The 17,552-nt window shown below is 35.6% G+C and overlaps 1 protein-coding gene across 1 annotated transcript; it reads left to right on the top strand.

Annotated features, from left to right (window-relative positions):
• The first annotated feature begins 1,864 nt into the window (after positions 1-1,864).
• On the top strand, positions 1,865-7,073 carry LOC125665579 (uncharacterized). The gene is made up of 3 exons (XM_048898289.2): positions 1,865-2,342; positions 4,282-4,435; positions 6,974-7,073. The coding sequence occupies exons 1-3, from the start codon at positions 2,136-2,138 to the stop codon at positions 7,033-7,035; spliced, it is 423 nt and encodes a 140-aa protein (XP_048754246.2). The 5' UTR covers positions 1,865-2,135; the 3' UTR covers positions 7,036-7,073.
• The last annotated feature ends 10,479 nt before the right edge of the window (positions 7,074-17,552 follow it).

Genomic DNA, 17,552 nt, shown 5'->3' with positions numbered 1-17,552 from the left:
GGCATATATATTGACAAATGCCCAAAAATGGGTACGAGTACAAACCGCTAAGAAATTACTCAAAATGTTTCTCAAATTCAACCAAAGATAATTTGCAAACATTGTTACCGGGTTCACTATTTTGAAACAGTAAGAAAAATTGGAAAGAATATATGGTGAAGTAAACACGACAGAAGGCCTGTATTTGCCCAAAGAACCATAAGCCAAAAAAGTTATTTATTGCATATTATTTTCATGTGATGGTCTAGCCGTACTAATTCCGGTGCCGAAGGGAAAAAGCGTTATAGGTCGGTATTATCGAGATGTTATACAAAAAAGCTCAAGAAATACTATCATAAACGACGCCCTGTGTCAGATTTAGGCATGTTCGTCTACTTCATGATAATGCTCCATCACATACATCTGAGCTTTTGAAGCAATTTTTGAAGTCGGAGAAGGTTACTGCCTTGCCACACCCACCATACTCTCCAAATCTAGCCCGATGCGACTTTTTCCAAAAGTTATAACAGTTCTGATCTGGTCGCCGTTACAAGTCCCGACAAGCCTTTGGCTCAGACATCAATGAGTGCTTTAAAGGTATACATAAATCAGCGTACTGTGACGCATTCCAGAAATGGATTCAGAGATTGAAATCCTGTATTTCAAACCGCAAAGAATACTTTGAAGGGATGTAATGTAAATTTTGACATTTGAGTCGAATGCTTTTGGTATATCGTACAATGCACATTACATATCGAACAGCCCTCGTGTGTGTGTGTGTGTGTGTGTGTGTGTGTGTAGTTCTAGTCTCTGCCTTTGGTCATATTTAGTGTTTAACATAAATCCTTAATTCTATATTCAGACTCGACACTTTATGTGTTGAGTGTAGTTAGATTTTAGTGCTTTATGAGGAATTAATTTAATTTTGACGAATATGATATGTATAACCTGGTTTGGGTCAGTTTGCGATTTATTATCCGCGAAGCGTATTGTTAAAAAAACAAAACAAACTTACCCAATCAGGTTATATCGTATAACATACATGTACTCTACATTAAATCAATTCCTTATGATTTATTGCAAAAAGACAAAAATAGTAATCTTTGTTCATCAAAATGTACAAAAATACTGAAAAATACAAACCACTTGTACCTCGCAATAATTCACTTAGCAGCCACAATGTAGTGTAGAGCTTTATCAAAATTGTAAAGGTAGCTATTGAAGGTAAAGTTTGCTACGATTTTCATGAAAGAATATACCGGTATATGAAAGATACATGTATGCATGTAATGCATATTTCACTGTCCTTTTAAAGGTCGACTTTGGTTGAGACAGTACGCAAAATTGTTTATTCAAGTAGTCTTTGACACCACACATATTGATGGTCGATGAAACAGGGGTCTCATCAGTCTCGATTGAAGTCAACATTTCGCAAACTCTATGGTCGTTATAACTAGCTAGTCCGTCAATACAACCTTTCATTGGGTCAAATGCTGTCTGACGTGTTTCATACCGATTGTTAGGCCGTTCTTGGCACACTGATTTTGAGCAGGATATAGGGCTCACGGTCGCAACATCGTCGCCTGTATTAAATATGACACAGGGAGATGTATCTATAAGCAAATGTCTAATCTAAATGACTGGCAATTGTATCGCTTGGGTTCGAATTTACTATCAAAGAGTAGAGGTATAGAGCTCAAAATGTAGGGTACCCAAGTTTGCCGATGTAAAAACAGTAAACCAAATAGTATAACATTCTACTCTGCATTCTAATATATTTATACATAATCAATCTACACTACTACCTAAGTTCATCCTGAAATTCCGTATACTTCTCAAGATATGCAGAAATGAAATCGGGAAAATGCCTATTATTTTTGGTCGACTTTTAGCTGGGCCCCGGGCACTATATACGACTAAACAGAATGCTTGAACATTGCACGAAGCTATGTACATAGAATGTATAGCATTATATATCATTTCTAAGTTGAATGTCTCAAGCCAATTCATAAACTGAAGTCCTTAATAGCTTTACGTGACTGAGAATTCTAAAACCGTCTGACAATTTTAAAACAAGTTGGACTGACTCGTGAGTTAATTTGAAGTTTCATGCTATAGCCGTTTTTATGATAGATTTTTAAAAAAAATAGATTTCAATGAAGACTTCTGTCATACTTCTGTTACTGTTGGTCACGTGGTGCATGCTCGATGATGCTTCCGGTGGTTGGGGAAGGCGAGTAAGGATTAGGAGAGTGCTGAGACGAATCTGTAGTTGGTCATGTCATTATAAGTGTGTGAAGACATGTCCAGTCTGTGCACCAGTTTGCAGCCGTCCCTGCAAAAGGATATGTGGAAAAAAGAGGGTAAGTGTGAATGTTTTAAATGAATTGAAATACATATGAATTTCTAAATTTTATAAGAACAATTAAATATACATCCGTATTTTCAAGCTAGTAACGAAGTACTTAGCTACTGGGCTGTAGAGACCCTCGGGGACTAACAGTCCACCAACAGAGGCCTCGACCCAGGGGTCATATATTGTATACATGTACAATAAAATACGTTCAAATCAAATCACGAATATAATATCGACACCCACAGTATTGAGCATTCCGTCAATTTGTTTCCCTCCATTCAAAATAAATTTACGATGCATAAGCCGTTCTTGGCACACTGATTTTGACTGCAGATAAATCCGTTTACCCGATCAGGATATAGGGCTCACGGCGGGTGTGACCGGTCAACAGAGTATGCTTACTCCTCCTAGGCACCTGATCCCACCTCTGGTGTGTCCAGGGTTCCGTGTTTGCCCAACTATTTATTTTGTATTGCTTACAGGAGTTATGAGAATGATCACTGTTCGTTCTCTTCACCTTGCATATGTATACTTGCATAATGAGAAAATGCAGTTGATATTTGAATGGTTTTATCTATTCATTGTTGGGGGGGGGGGTAGCAAATCTTAAGTTTTATTTCTTGTATAAACTATCCAATGATTTTTGTATTTTATAACAACTTATAAGAGAGTTTCTTTGGACAAAAGTGGATACAATGAGAGATTTTGACCTCTATACATATATTTAGAATATAGATATTTTTCATGTTTTCTTTGTTTATTTTACGCCCCTTTTTCTAACGTGCCAAAGCCAACACAGGACCTCTTATTTAAGGTCATGGAATGCTGAAGATAACGAATAGTGATCGATTTGCATATTTCCCTTAATAAAGAATGCAAAATGAAGACTAGGGCAAACACGGACCCCTGGACACACTGGAGGTGGCATCAGGTGCCAATTTGAAAGACCCACGATTCTCACTTTTTTTCGAGTGTTAGTCGAAGAGCACATGTATGTCTATGTGTTAGGTTCGACCGGCCATGGCATGAGCGTGGCTCGAACTCACAACTTCCGGGTTACGTAGCGAATGCTCCACAACTGATCTCCGCGACCGTTTCATTATTATCTCCCCGTTGAAGTTGTATTTCTAGTTTCTCAGAAACACTACGTTTTTCCTGAATATACCTACAAAATGATATTTTGCTCCAAATACCACGCATATGATATTGAGAATTTACATTTATGTTGTTTTATCCACAAGCACTTATATCGCTTAGGGGCCTAATTACTATATATACTCTTGTATATACACGTATTAATTAGAACTCAAGCGATATAAGTGCCTGTGGTTTTATCATCAAAGTTAATGGAATATTGCGTATGCCAACTAAAAACAAATACCGATGAATTCCACCGTGTTCGGATTCGTGAAAAATTACATTGGTGATGACTCAAATTTCCTGATCAAGATATCGGGATCACGGCGGATGTGACGGATCAATGTGGGATTCTTACTCCTCTTCATTTTGTATTTTTTATTTGACTGCGGATAACTCCGTTTACCTGATCAGGATATGAGGCTCACGGCGGGTGTGACCGGTCAACAGGGGATGCTTACTCCTCCTAGGCACCTGATCCCACCTCCGGTGTGTCCAGGGGTCCGTGTTTGCCCAGCTGTCTATTTTGTATTGCTTGTAGGAGTTGTGAGATTGATCGCTGTTCGTTGTCTTCACCTTGCATTTATGAAATTGATCACTGTTCGTTATCTTTAAATGTCCATATATATGGGTTTTTTAATATTGAAAGACTTTCTCGTTGAATTCACCTCAAATGTTTCATTTATTATCATAAAGTTTGGTCAAGGTTTGACGATAATTAATTCCTCGAACAAATACTACATACAATGTACAATTGTATATAATCCTATATGTTGATATGATTTGCTGTATTTGTTTCTTTTGTTAAGGACATAACGCATCCCTCATCATTGCCTTGTGACTTCAGCGCGTGGGACAGTGACAACAATAACTCGGTGGACTTTAGGGAGTTCTCTGCGCTCGTCAAAGGACTTGCACGAAGAAAAGATCTCCGTCTTGCTTTCGAATCGGCAGATAGTGATGGTATTAGTTTTTGATTCAGTCATATTTATGCATACATATTTCTCCTATCATAAATGCTTTAAATATTTCAAGTTTTACATGATTTTTGCATAGTTACTATTGTCTATTGTCGTTTATTGTACAATCGAATAATAATTTGCGTTTTTTAATGGTGGAGATATTTGCTTGCACGTGTCCTTGAAGTCAACATATTTGATTACTCCAATATTTGGCTATGACTTTGAATGGGAATTTTGTTAGCGAGATTACTAATTTTGGCAACTCAATGATAATTCATATTCTCACTCTTAACTATCTTGTATTGTATGTATTGAAAAAGAGAAAAACTAGCTATTATCACGAAATATTGGTCGCGATCATTCAGTTCAAACCCTGCTCGTGCCATGACCGCATCTATCCAAGACGTAAATATAGCTAGCGAGTGCCCCTTTGCGAAACGTTCGGCGTTGGGAAATGAGAATCGTGGTTCTTTCAGATGACTTTAAAAACGGCAGGCGTTAGCACGTTAAAGAACCCTCACTGCTAAAAACACCAAAGTTGTGATACTTTACACTCAGCTTGCAATGTCTGACTATGAATGACAAATACCGGTATTCGAAGGGAATAAACAAAAATCTTTAAAAAGTTTTCAATTTGAGATAAACAATAAACAAACTATTAACAATAATAGCTTTTTTTCATATGTCGATTTGATATATCCCTGTGAGGTCGAAATAAAGGACACCACATAGTCGTCCACCTTTGCTTCATTCTTATATATTATATTGAAAGTAGACATTAACGGCAAACTGACAACTCAACTGTATGACAAACGGGATTTCAGCTTCTTCATCGTCAACTTCCCATATTTATGTAGCAATATTCCAGTATCACCTGCATATGGTGTTTATATATCTCAAATGATTCGATAAACAAGATCTTTTTCTGCGTATAGTCAGTTTTTAAATCGAGGCAAGCTACTGACAAAAAAGTAAATGGTACAGGGGTTTCAACAGTCTCGATTGAAGTCACCATTTAGCCAATTCTATGGTCGTTATAACGATCTAGTTCGTCAATACAACCTCGCATTGGGTCAAATGCTGTCTGACGTGTTTCATACCGATTTTTAAGCCGTTCTTGGCACACTGATTTTGACTGCAGATAACTCCGTTTACCTGATCAAGATATAGGGCTCAAGGCGGGAGTGACCGGTCAACAGATGCTTACTCCTTCTAGGCACCTGATCCCACCTCTGGTGTGTCCAGGGGTCCGTGTTTGTCCAACTGCTTATAAGAGTTATCAGATTGATAGCTGTTTGTTATCTTCAACTTGCATAAAGACCCTAACTGAGATATTGATTGATTGATTAGATATTGTTTAATATCCCTCTCGAGAATATTTCACTCATATGAAGACGTCACCACTGCCGGTGAAGGACTGCAAAATTTTGGCCTATGCTCAGCTTTTATGTCCATTGAGGAGGGAGCGATCAATATCGTGTCATACCTGCTGTGACACGGGACCTCGGTTTTTGCGGTCTCATCCAAAGGACTGCCCCATTTTGTCGCCTCTTATGACAAGCAAGGGGTACTGAGGACCTATTCTAACCCGGAACCCCACACGATACATTAATTTTGTTAGTCAATACAACCTATCATAGGATTAAATGCTGTCTGTCATGTTTCATACCGATTGTTAGGCCGTTCTTGGCCCATTGATATTGATTACGGATAACTCCGTTTACCTGATCCGGAAATAGGACTCAAGGCAGGTGTGACAGATCGACAGGGGGTGCTTACTCTTCCTAGACACCTGATCAGACCTTTAGTGTGTCCAGGGGTCCGTGTTTGCCCAACTATCTATTTTGTATTGCTTGTATTTGTATTATGGGATTGATGAGATTGATCACTGTTCGTTGTCCTCACCTTTCATGAATGAGATAGCACGATGAAGGAAATATGTTGTATGTAAATATGGTACATATATGATCTAACGTATCGAGGATACATTGTATACGAAGATTACCATCAGGTATTATTTGGAATCTTCAGGATGTTTTAGTAACTCGTTTCGTTATTTTGAATTATTTAGTCATAAGGTCATTTGTAATGTTCTATGTATATGTTACGATCGAACTGTATACACGTACATACATGGCTGTCCAGGCATCTTTTCGTTGGCCTTAGTAGCCAGTTTTGATGTTTTAAAGTATTCAACGTTACAAGTACATGTATTGACATTTTCGCGGCTCACACGATGCTTTAGCGTTATCTGTTTTATCTAATGATATCTATATGTCTACCTCGTATACCCAATTCAATGTGGTTTCAGTAAATGAAATAAACTTGGATTACCTTGAAGTACAATATACACATAGCCCTCCGAGATTGGTCAATATTTGTAACGTTCAGGTATCTAAAGTATCGTCTTGACCTCATGTGGCATGTGTATACAATGTACTATAGCAATTGTGTCACGCATTTTTTGTGTTTATCAAACTGTAATCAACATTTGAGTCAACAAGCTTGATATATCTAATTGTTTTAATGATATTTACAGGAAACGGTGTTCTATCAAGAGATGAGCTTGCTGGGGCTACTTTCATGCGTGGTCAGTGCTGAAATGATAAAGTCTATGAATAAAATTTTCAGCAATATTCTGAATGTTTTATTATCTTTTTGATAAAATTGCTATTAAACCTGACAACATTACTTTGATGCATTAATGAAGCTGATTGTGGCTACGGATTACTCCGTTTACCTGATCAAAATACAGGGTTTACGGCGGATGTGACCGAACTTCTTTGGTGAAAACCTCATTGTAGCAAGCATTGTACTGAGCTTGAAATTTCATAAGATCTTCCTGTATCGGTTTAATGAAATCTTCTCTTCTAAAATATAGTAGTCTAAACAGACCTCAACACGATCATTATATATTTCCACATGTCCGAAGTACTGAACACCTAGCACAAGACTAATCTCTTCATGAGATTTTTTGCGGACAGCGTCCAGATTTATGTGACTCTTTGTGAGTGTTTCCTGTAATTCCTTGATAGTCTCCCTACTTTTGGGCATGTCTCACTTTTTCCTGGTGCCTGCCATTCAATGTTCCAATCTCGTTATTCAATTTCGGGATAGTGTGATCACTAACCACCACCTGAAATAAAGTTCACAGCGAAACGTAAATAGAAATGTATGGAGTTTATCGAATAAAAATGCTTAATTGCAAGGTGAAGATAACGAACAGTGATCAATCTCATAACTCTTATAAGCAATACAAAATAGATAGTTGGGCAAACACGGAACCCTGGACACATCAGAGGTGGGATCAGGTGCCTAGGAGGAGTAAACATCCCCTGTTGACCGGTCACACCCGCCGTGAGCCCCATATCCTGATCAGGTAAACTGAGTTATCCGCAGTCAAATCAGTGTGCCAAGAACGGCTTAACAATCGGTATGAAACACGTCAGACAGCATTTGACCCAATGCGAGGTTGTATTGACGAACTAGATCGTTATAACGACCATAGAATTGGCGAAATGCTGACTTCAATCGAGACTGTTGAAATCCCTGTACCATCAACCTGTTTGTCAGTAGCTTACCTCGATTTAAAAACTGACTATACGTAGAACAAGCTCTTGCATATCTAATATCATGTTGACTACTATGATATACCTTGCTGACGATATATTTCTGTTGTTTCTCCAAACCTTCCATGTCCCTTTTCAGGTTTCGTATCAATTCATCTTTTGTGCGAATCTACAAAGTATTCATACACAAACATACCAATAACACTGCTGATACAAAATAACTAAATCCCTACCCAGGGGGTCATTTTTGTTTTAGAATTTAGATAGAAATCTTCATGGACATTACCATGCATTTAGTTTTTCTCACACGTCTGAGAGCAGAGAAGAATATTTAATATATCTTTACCACATGATCATATTGTCCCCATCCTCGAGACTGAACCCTGACCAAGAGCGATACAATTCACAATTTTTGTAAAGGGCTTTATGGACATCATAACGGTTTTCTCTAATATGAGTGGGGGTAGCGAAGACGATCTTTGAAACTTTGGCATTTTCTTTGCAGTTTGGCCTTACCCATGAGGCCCTGGGGTAACATTAATACCCCGTATACTAAAGAAGCTTCACAACAAAAATGGCCATTCAGTTTCAAGATTAAGTTAAAAATGTAAATTTGTTAATGGACAACGCACGAAGATCAACGACAATAGGACGACTCAGAAATTCTCTCTCTCTCTCTCTCTCTCTCTCTCTCTCTCTCTCTCTCTCTCTCTCTCTCTCTCTCTCTCTCAGATTTTAAAATGTCTTGTCTTTGTTTTGTAAACATTTTCCACAATAACAATACCTAAACTTGTAGTCCATGTCTTTAAGGCATATGGAGATTTAAAATGATAAAAAATGGATCTACATAATTAATAGTGATAAATAAAATGGTTAAATATTGAATATAGATTTTATGCTTTTCAATTATTAATAAAAAGGTGAATATAACGAACAGTGATCAATCTCATAACTCATATAAGGAATACAAAATAGAGAGTTGGGCAAACACAGACGCCTGGATATACGAGAGGTGGGATCAGATGCCTAGGAGGAGTAAGCATCCCCTGTCAACCGACATTGTCAGAACAAAAATGAAATTGTATGACACTATTACTACACTTAACCTAGGAAAAAAACTTAGTAGAATTTTATACAAATCATATAAACATATTGTCTATATATCTAAGAAAGGTATGTGATAAGCCTTAATTTGCATTTTCATGGAAATTTAAAGTACCAATACATGTGTACCATTTATACAAATTATTTCATCAGCAAATGTGAATCATTACTATGGTTGTGCTCTGCAATACATGCAAACAGGTAGTTATACTTAACAGTAAGTTTGTTAAGCAGCACCATTGCTTATACATGGAAATTGAATTGTTGAAAATTTCCCACATGTATTGAAATATACACAGTTTTCTTATCTATATGTATTGATCAGAAATTGAGACAATGTTACAGCACTGAGGAGAGTTTTTTTCTGGAATATTAGAGTACAATCTCCACAGTATGTCTATATAAATGAAAAGAATTGATTTAATATCAGCATACATAAATCCATTTAAAGGTTAAACAATTTCTTCAAAAATCTTGTAACTTAATATTTATAACTTTAGTTTATGACATGCACGTTAGAGTTCCAGACACCAGATTACATGTTTTGAAGGTAGTTCCTTAATGCAAACCGATGAATCCATTTTGGAATATGCACTGCAGGCATACCAGCAATTTACTCAAAATGAATCTCTGGGGGATTTAGAAGGGTTACTATCAGCTATGTATATTATAATTTCCAAAATAAAATATGAATTCTATTTTCCAGTAAAGTATATAAAGCATTTTGGATTATGTAATGAGCTGTAGGGATTAATCAATTAGAAATTTCATAATCCCTAACTCAATGGGACCAAAACAGTTTTGAGATATCTGAGAGTTCGAGACGTTGGGGGATAAAATGCATAAAGAATAGGTAGTTGGGATATCCAACTCATTTCAACATATCCATGCAATTCAAATTATTGCAGTTCAACTGATTCTTGTAAGTGAATTAAACATCATAAATGTGGATCAATAAGAGATGTTTTCAGTTCAAAAGCAAGAAAGGTGAAGATAATGAACAGTGATCAATCTCATAACTCCTAGAAGCAATACAAAATAGAGAGTTAGGCAAACACGGATCCCTGGATATACCAAAGGTGGGACCAGGTGCCCAGGAGGAGCAAGCATCCCTTGTCGTTCAAACACGCCATGAGTCCTATAATCTGATCAGGTAAACAGAGTTATCCGTAGTCAAAATCAGTGTGCCAAGAACGGCTTAACAATCGATATGAAACACGTTAGACAGCATTTAATCCAATGCTAGGTTGTATTGGTCGTCATAATTTGCAAAATGCTGACTTTCAACGAGACTATTGGAACCCCTGCACCATCAACTTGTTTGTCTGTAACCTGCCTTGATTTAAAACCTGACCATAAGCAGAACAAGCTCTTGCGTATCGAATCAGTTGAGAGATATAAACACCATTTGCAGGTGATAGTAAAATATTGCTAACGGGTGAAACACAATCAAGGAAACAATATTTTAGTATTACACTTACACATAAGAGTAAACATGTCTAATTCTATTTTTCTAAAGGGTAGACTACTTGAAGGAAACAAAACTTAAGTTGTTTGCTGATATTCACGTTTTTTACATGCTGATAATAAGGATTTTTGCAAAATGTCTTTTGATAACGATAAAAATTTATTTCTTTATGCCGGCAACTTTCAGAGCACGAAATTCCTGTGATGCATTGAATAGCAAGATATGTCTGCTATATTATAACACAACCAAAAGAAATATTTGTGCATTTTGTTACTTTAAGTGAATTAGACCTATTAACAGTTTGGCTGCGCGACATATGGCAACTCCCGAACCGTCTTGCATCCCTCTAAGTACGCGAACTCTTACTTTTTTTTAATAATTTCAATACTCAACTCCCAAAATGTCGTTAACAAACTCCCGAACTGTTGTCACCGAACTCCTGAAACGTCGCATCAGGTGCTGAACAGTCGCGCACCCGAAACGTCGCGGACCCAAACTGTCCGTAATTCCTTTTGTCTGATACGTGATTTTGATATTCCTCTTGTACGTTTTACTCATTATGGCAAGCTTCCAAGTTCGTCTATTTGATATTTAACCCATTGTATGATATTTGACAGAGTCCATAATAGAGGTGAAGTTCTGTCGCCAATACTTCTTATTACCAGCCCGTCAGAGTTATCGTGTTTTGATTACTCTTGTGCGTCGAATTACCGATGTCTTATATAATTGTGAAGTATGTTTTTTCAGTATTGTTGGATTTTTGTTCCTTTTTTATTATTACAAAAAACAAAACACCATAAAACCTGTGAACGCGTCGAGTTCGGGATTATACCTAAAAGTATCTCAGTGTGATGTTCTCATTTCATTTGACTTGTGTGTAAAATTCATAGAGATGTTAAAGTAATATCATTAAACTGTGATCCTAGCAATTAGAATATATCTAATGAAAGATAACGAACTCATAATAATGAATACAAAATAGTTAGGCAAACACTGAACATATCAAAGATAGGATCAGGTTCCTAGGAAGAGTATTACTTGTAATCTTAACACTCAGAATATCAGTAACGTTGCTTGTAATATCGACCGTCAGACTAGCAGTAATATTGTAATCAGTACCAAATTAATAGATGGCTCAGTGGTTAGAAAGTTAGTTTGTTGACCGGTAGATAGTCGGTTTCCAGGTGATAAAGGAAGTTGACGATGGAGAAGCTGAATTCATTCCATTTGTCATAAAGTTGAGTTGTTAGTTTGCCGTTAATATCTACTTTCAATAAAATATCTAAGTATAAAGCAGAAGTGGACGACTCTGTGGTGTCCTTTATTTTTGAGTTCACTGGGATATATCGATTCAACATATGAATGGAAATTATCTTTGTTAATAGATCGTCGATATCTCTAAATGTCGAATTGAAGGTCACAGCAATATATTCTTTCTTCTCGCGTACATGTAGATGTTTTTTAATAAATTCTGCTTTATAGGAATATGAAAAAGGTCAGCTTATTAGAATGATTAATAGGAGCTCATTAGAACATTTACTGGATCTAGCAACGTATCTTTGTTTGTAGGGGTTTTGTTTATGAAATTTAGGAATCCAGTATAGGTTCGGTAACTCATATTTATTAGTAGAACATTCGCTTCGTAACTTAGAAAAGTTGTGTATTCGAGCCCAGCTGATGCCATGGCCTCGTCAAACATAAAATGTAAACGTTTGGTAGTTCGATATATTACTGATTCACAAATACCCGGCATTTAGAAGCGAGAGTCACGGCTCTGTAGGATATGAACTTAAAAGCGGAGGTTCCAAGTCACGGCAAGCGTTGGCATGATAAAGGAACTTAGCACTAGGCCTATGATACTTTATGTTTTCCCTGCGCGTCTAACAGTATCACTTTGTTAATGAACAAGTTATTCTAGCACTCGTATCTCCGTCAGATATCTCCCCTTCGATAAAGCGTTGAAAAGAACTTCAATTGAATTTACCTTGATGAAAAGAAGAATTGTGTTTGCGGATTCATAATCATTCCATTTATTACACGAGTAAATCAGTTTTTTTAGACAATGGAGTTTCACCGGAATTACTGCCATTATGACGATGGGCTCATTGCCCCTTAAACAAAGATATTATATTCAAATTAATGACACCAAGTTAACATTGCCCTTTTCATTTTGAAATACATTTCTCAATGAGGGATTTCTTCAGTGATTCATTCGCCTTTAAACAAAAGAAAAATAAATAAATCATGCGTCACATTTTATATCAGATTACTTCAGTCACATTGACACTTGCTTATATGAATATGTTTTCTTGTGTCGGATTTACTATTAGCACAACGTTGCATAAAAGGGCACGTTTTTATGTAATAGTAGAAATTTTAATCGAGTTAAAAGCTGCATAGTCTGACATTTGAAGACTTATTCTGGGTACGTCTAAACAATGCAATTTGCCGTATTTTCTCAATCTGTTAAAGTTGAGCGACATCAAAGTCGACCTTTAAAGGACAGCGAAATACGCATTGCATGTATAGCCTACATATATTTGCTGTCATGACAAACTTCAAACTTTACCTTCAATAACTACATTTACATTATTTTGATAAATAGGCTCCGAAAAACTAAGTTGGTTGTATTCAAAGCTTAGACGCTTCGTCATGGTTGCGCGGCTCAGTTAATTTGTATTTTTGTTTTTAGAAATTATGTACATTTTGGTAAATGAAGGTTAATACATTTGTCGTTTGCATTAAATTAGAAGGAAGCACATTAATTCTCGGGCACGATGAGGAATACCAGTACCACACCAATAAACATATGTTCTGAACTGATTGGTATGATTTAGTGTGGACTTGTAACTCTGAATGTTTATTCTTTCTTATTTCCTATGTACTGTGATTACCAGTTGAAGCTTACTTCAGTCAGGTTTAAATCTACACTGTTTTGAATAAAAAAAAAACTGAAGTCAGAACATTTGCAAATTGATATAATTTATTTTTAGATTTTTGCTTCCGAAATTCCTATATATTCTCATATCAAACTTTAATTTCTTATTCACACCAACCCTAGTAAAATACCAATGTGCAAAACTTTAAATTGCTTGCACATCAATTTCTATAAACAGCAATCCTTGGTAAGAATAATTTGAAAGATTACATTTATTCCATAGTAAAACTTTTTGAGCTTCTATTTTGGCTTTATCGTACCCGGGCCATGATCTGAAGGCAATGCTATTGGATCTGCAGCATCTGTTGAAACTTGCATTACGATGATGATAAATCATTATCCTGCTGATGTGAGAAATATCGCTATATTCTTGCATCGCCGTCTCATACATTTTATATGAAAAAAAAATCGTAACATATTTTCCTACTATACTTATGTCCAAACATAGCTTCAAATAATCATTGAAGCCCCATACCACCGAAAAACTCAGCTTTTAATGATTTCGTTTATTGACACAGGTAGTTAGTCAATTCGAACCCTGTTGCTGTTGCAGCTAAAGTATCCCCTATTTACACATGCAAATTTCTTAAAGCCTATCATGTTTGAGTTTGATTCCCCTTTGTGGCCTCACCCTATCTCCAGGGCACTGATTGGAATAAAATGAGATCTGCACTTCCTGAGAATGGTTGTATATTGTTGGAAAGTGAAGATATCGAACAGGGATGAATATCATAACTCCTATAAGGAACACACAAATGTGCGAAATTCTGTCTTTAAATGAGACTGTTGAACCTGTAATATCAATTTGTGTGTTAGTTTCCTGTCTTGATCATACACAGAACATACTCTCAAATCCGTTGAGAAACTTAAAACACCATGTAGGTGATAATGGAATATTGCTACTTAAATATAAAAAGTTGACGATAGAGAAACTGAAGTTATTCCATTTGTCATAAAGTTGAGTTGTTAAATTGCCGTAAACGTCTATGTTCAATAAGATATCCAGAATAAGGTAGACATGGAAATTTCGTTGGAGTCTTATTTCGAGTTGACTAGGATATGATAATATCTGCATATCATTGAAGTAAATTAATGAATTTCGTTACTTTTTGTATACATTTCCGTGATTGCCTACTATAGTCCCACACTACCCTTGGGGCCAAAAACTGAACAATTCGAATTTACGCTTTCTGAGAATGCTAGATAGGTTCTAGAGATGATCTTTAAATGATGCCACAATATTTTTACTATTTCTTAACTATCTCCCCTTTGAAAAGAATGTTAGCCTTTACGGAAGAATTTTGAATTTCCTTTACCCGAGGATGCTTTTATTTGTCTTGAACCTGGTGCACGACTTCTGGAGAAGAAGTCAAAGACAGACAGGGTAGACAGATAGATAGACGGACAAACACCAAGCTACATGATATCAGAGAAGGAAAACTGAACTTATAACTAAGGTGAGCTAAATAGGTTATGATTTAACCTTGAAATTTATCTGTTATTTCAGCAAACTATTCATATAGATTGATACGGAATTATTGCGAGAATGATTGGGCATCATCATATTAAGGAGTTCAATGCATTTCTAAAACTTCATAGTTATTTCGGATTTCAAACATTTCGGTAAAGCATCACTGAAGAGACATTATTTGTCGAAATGCGCATCTGGTGCATCAAAATTGGTACCGTATAAGTTTTACATTATGACCCCTGGGTCGAGGCCTCTGCTGGTGGACTGTTAGTCCCCGAGGGTCTCTACAGCCCAGTAGCTAAGTACTTCGTTACTAGCTTGAAAATACGGATGTATATTTAATTGCTGTTATAAAATTTAGAAATTCATTTCAAAATTAAGGATTATCTCCCTCATGCATAGCTCTTATCCTTGGACGAATTTGGCTTCACTTTCACTGCACGAAATATTGCGTTTAATATAAAATTAAACACCAATTATTCCCCAATTAAATGTCAAATTTAAACTTAAAATGCACATTTAATAGAAAATTAAATGTCAAATTTACTTTGCGTTTCCAGTGGCGTATAATTTTCCGTAAACGCCGAAATTTAATGACGTTTAATGTCGATTATATGCCAAGTAAATGCCATGTTTAAATAAAATTAAACGTCATTTTACGTCTAATTGAGAATTTAATCATCTTATTTTACTCCATTAAATTTCACATTTAAGCAATATTAAACGTTAATATACTCGAAGTTTGGCGTATAATCCACCCATATTAAATTTCATTTTACTTGAAGTTTCACGTATTTTCATATTTTACTCCATTACATTTCACATATAAGCGATATCAAACGTCAATATACTCGAAGTTTGGCGTATAATCCACCCATATTAAACTTCATTTTACTTGACGTTTCACGTATTTTCATATTTATACTCCATTAAATTTAACATTTAAGGAATATTAAACGTCAGTATACTCGAAGTTTGGCGTATAATCCACCCATATTAAACTTCATTTTACTTGACGTTTCACGTATTTTCATATTTATACTCCATTAAATTTGACATTTAAGCAATATTAAACGTCAGTATACTCGAAGTTTGGCGTATAATCCACCCATATTAAACTTTATTTTACTTGAAGTTTCACATATTTTCCTCCATTGAATTTCACATTTACAGCTGTAAACAATATTAAACGTCAAATTACGCAAAATTTGGCGTATAATGCATCCATATCAAACTTAATTGGAGTTTCGCATAATTATTCTGCATCTCTATAAAGCTTCCATATAAGCTAGAGTTAAACTTCACTTTAGGAGAAGTTTAGATAAGTATAAGCATACGAGCTGTATAGTAAGCTTCTTTCTGTGAAAATTCACAAAAGTTATCGTGAATTAGTTGCCTTAGAAAGAAAAGGCATGAATAATTAATATTTTTTATTGCATCTTTTTATTTCACATAACATCTTGGCTGGGATGTAAATTCATATATAAGAAAAAAATATATGTAATGAACAATATTACGATACAATGTGAAAAATATTGCTTTTAAAAATATCAAAATACAGGAATACCAAAAAGGAGTATATTCAGAAATATGTCCCAGACATTTAAGAAATGTATGAAATGAAGACAAATACCATCCAATACAATGCAATCATACTATTAAAGCCTATCACAAGGTTGAGTCCAACAACCGCACACATGAGTATAAACTACATTACTAAACAAATCATATGGTAAATATGACAAGACACACACACACACACACACACACACACACACACACACACACACACACACACACATACATACACACACACACACACACACACACACACACACACACACACACACACACACACACACACACTATGCTATCACACAAAGATCATATGAAACTCATGAAAGGAAATATATAAAAATATATCTTTTGATACAAAGCTAGCATTGCACTATGATGATGTAAGATTGTCTTGGCATAATATAAAACTACTTCACACATTGATGGGTATGTAACCTGGAATTTTCCCAGTAGGCTGCCCTAGATATTGCTTCTTTCCTCTTTTGACACATTTTTTCTCTAACAAAGCAGTGGAAGTTTATGGGGAGAAGCATGTCGATTCAATGAAGACAAACTATTCCCGAAAAAGTAATGTTTTCTTATTCCTTTGAAAAGCAAAATGAACAAATCTTTATGACATATGCAATATATATTCATCTACAAGTATCATGGTATATGTACATAATAACTAGAAAACTGACAAGTCAGAAAAGGACCTGTAATATATATTTCAGAGGCAGGAATGACATAAAAGGTAAATATAAAAAAGTTAAAAGTCCCATAACTCTATAAGGCATGACATAAAATATTAAATATAAAAATGAAGTCTCAGAACTCTGCAACAACAAAGTTAATAACTAATCAAATTGAAAGGGATCTTCATTTGCCTAATATTTTATTAATGTTTTAGTGTATTACCTTAAAAGAGTTTTAAAAAATCAGTTACACAAATGAAAAAGAAGGTACCCATACAATTACAAAATTAACAAGGAAATTGTTAATACTCTATTA

Source organism: Ostrea edulis, chromosome 10, assembly GCF_947568905.1.
Source record: "Ostrea edulis chromosome 10, xbOstEdul1.1, whole genome shotgun sequence".
Taxonomy (NCBI): domain Eukaryota; kingdom Metazoa; phylum Mollusca; class Bivalvia; order Ostreida; family Ostreidae; genus Ostrea; species Ostrea edulis.
Note: the sequence above shows the minus strand (reverse complement) of the source record. Positions and strands in the feature narration are given on the sequence as shown.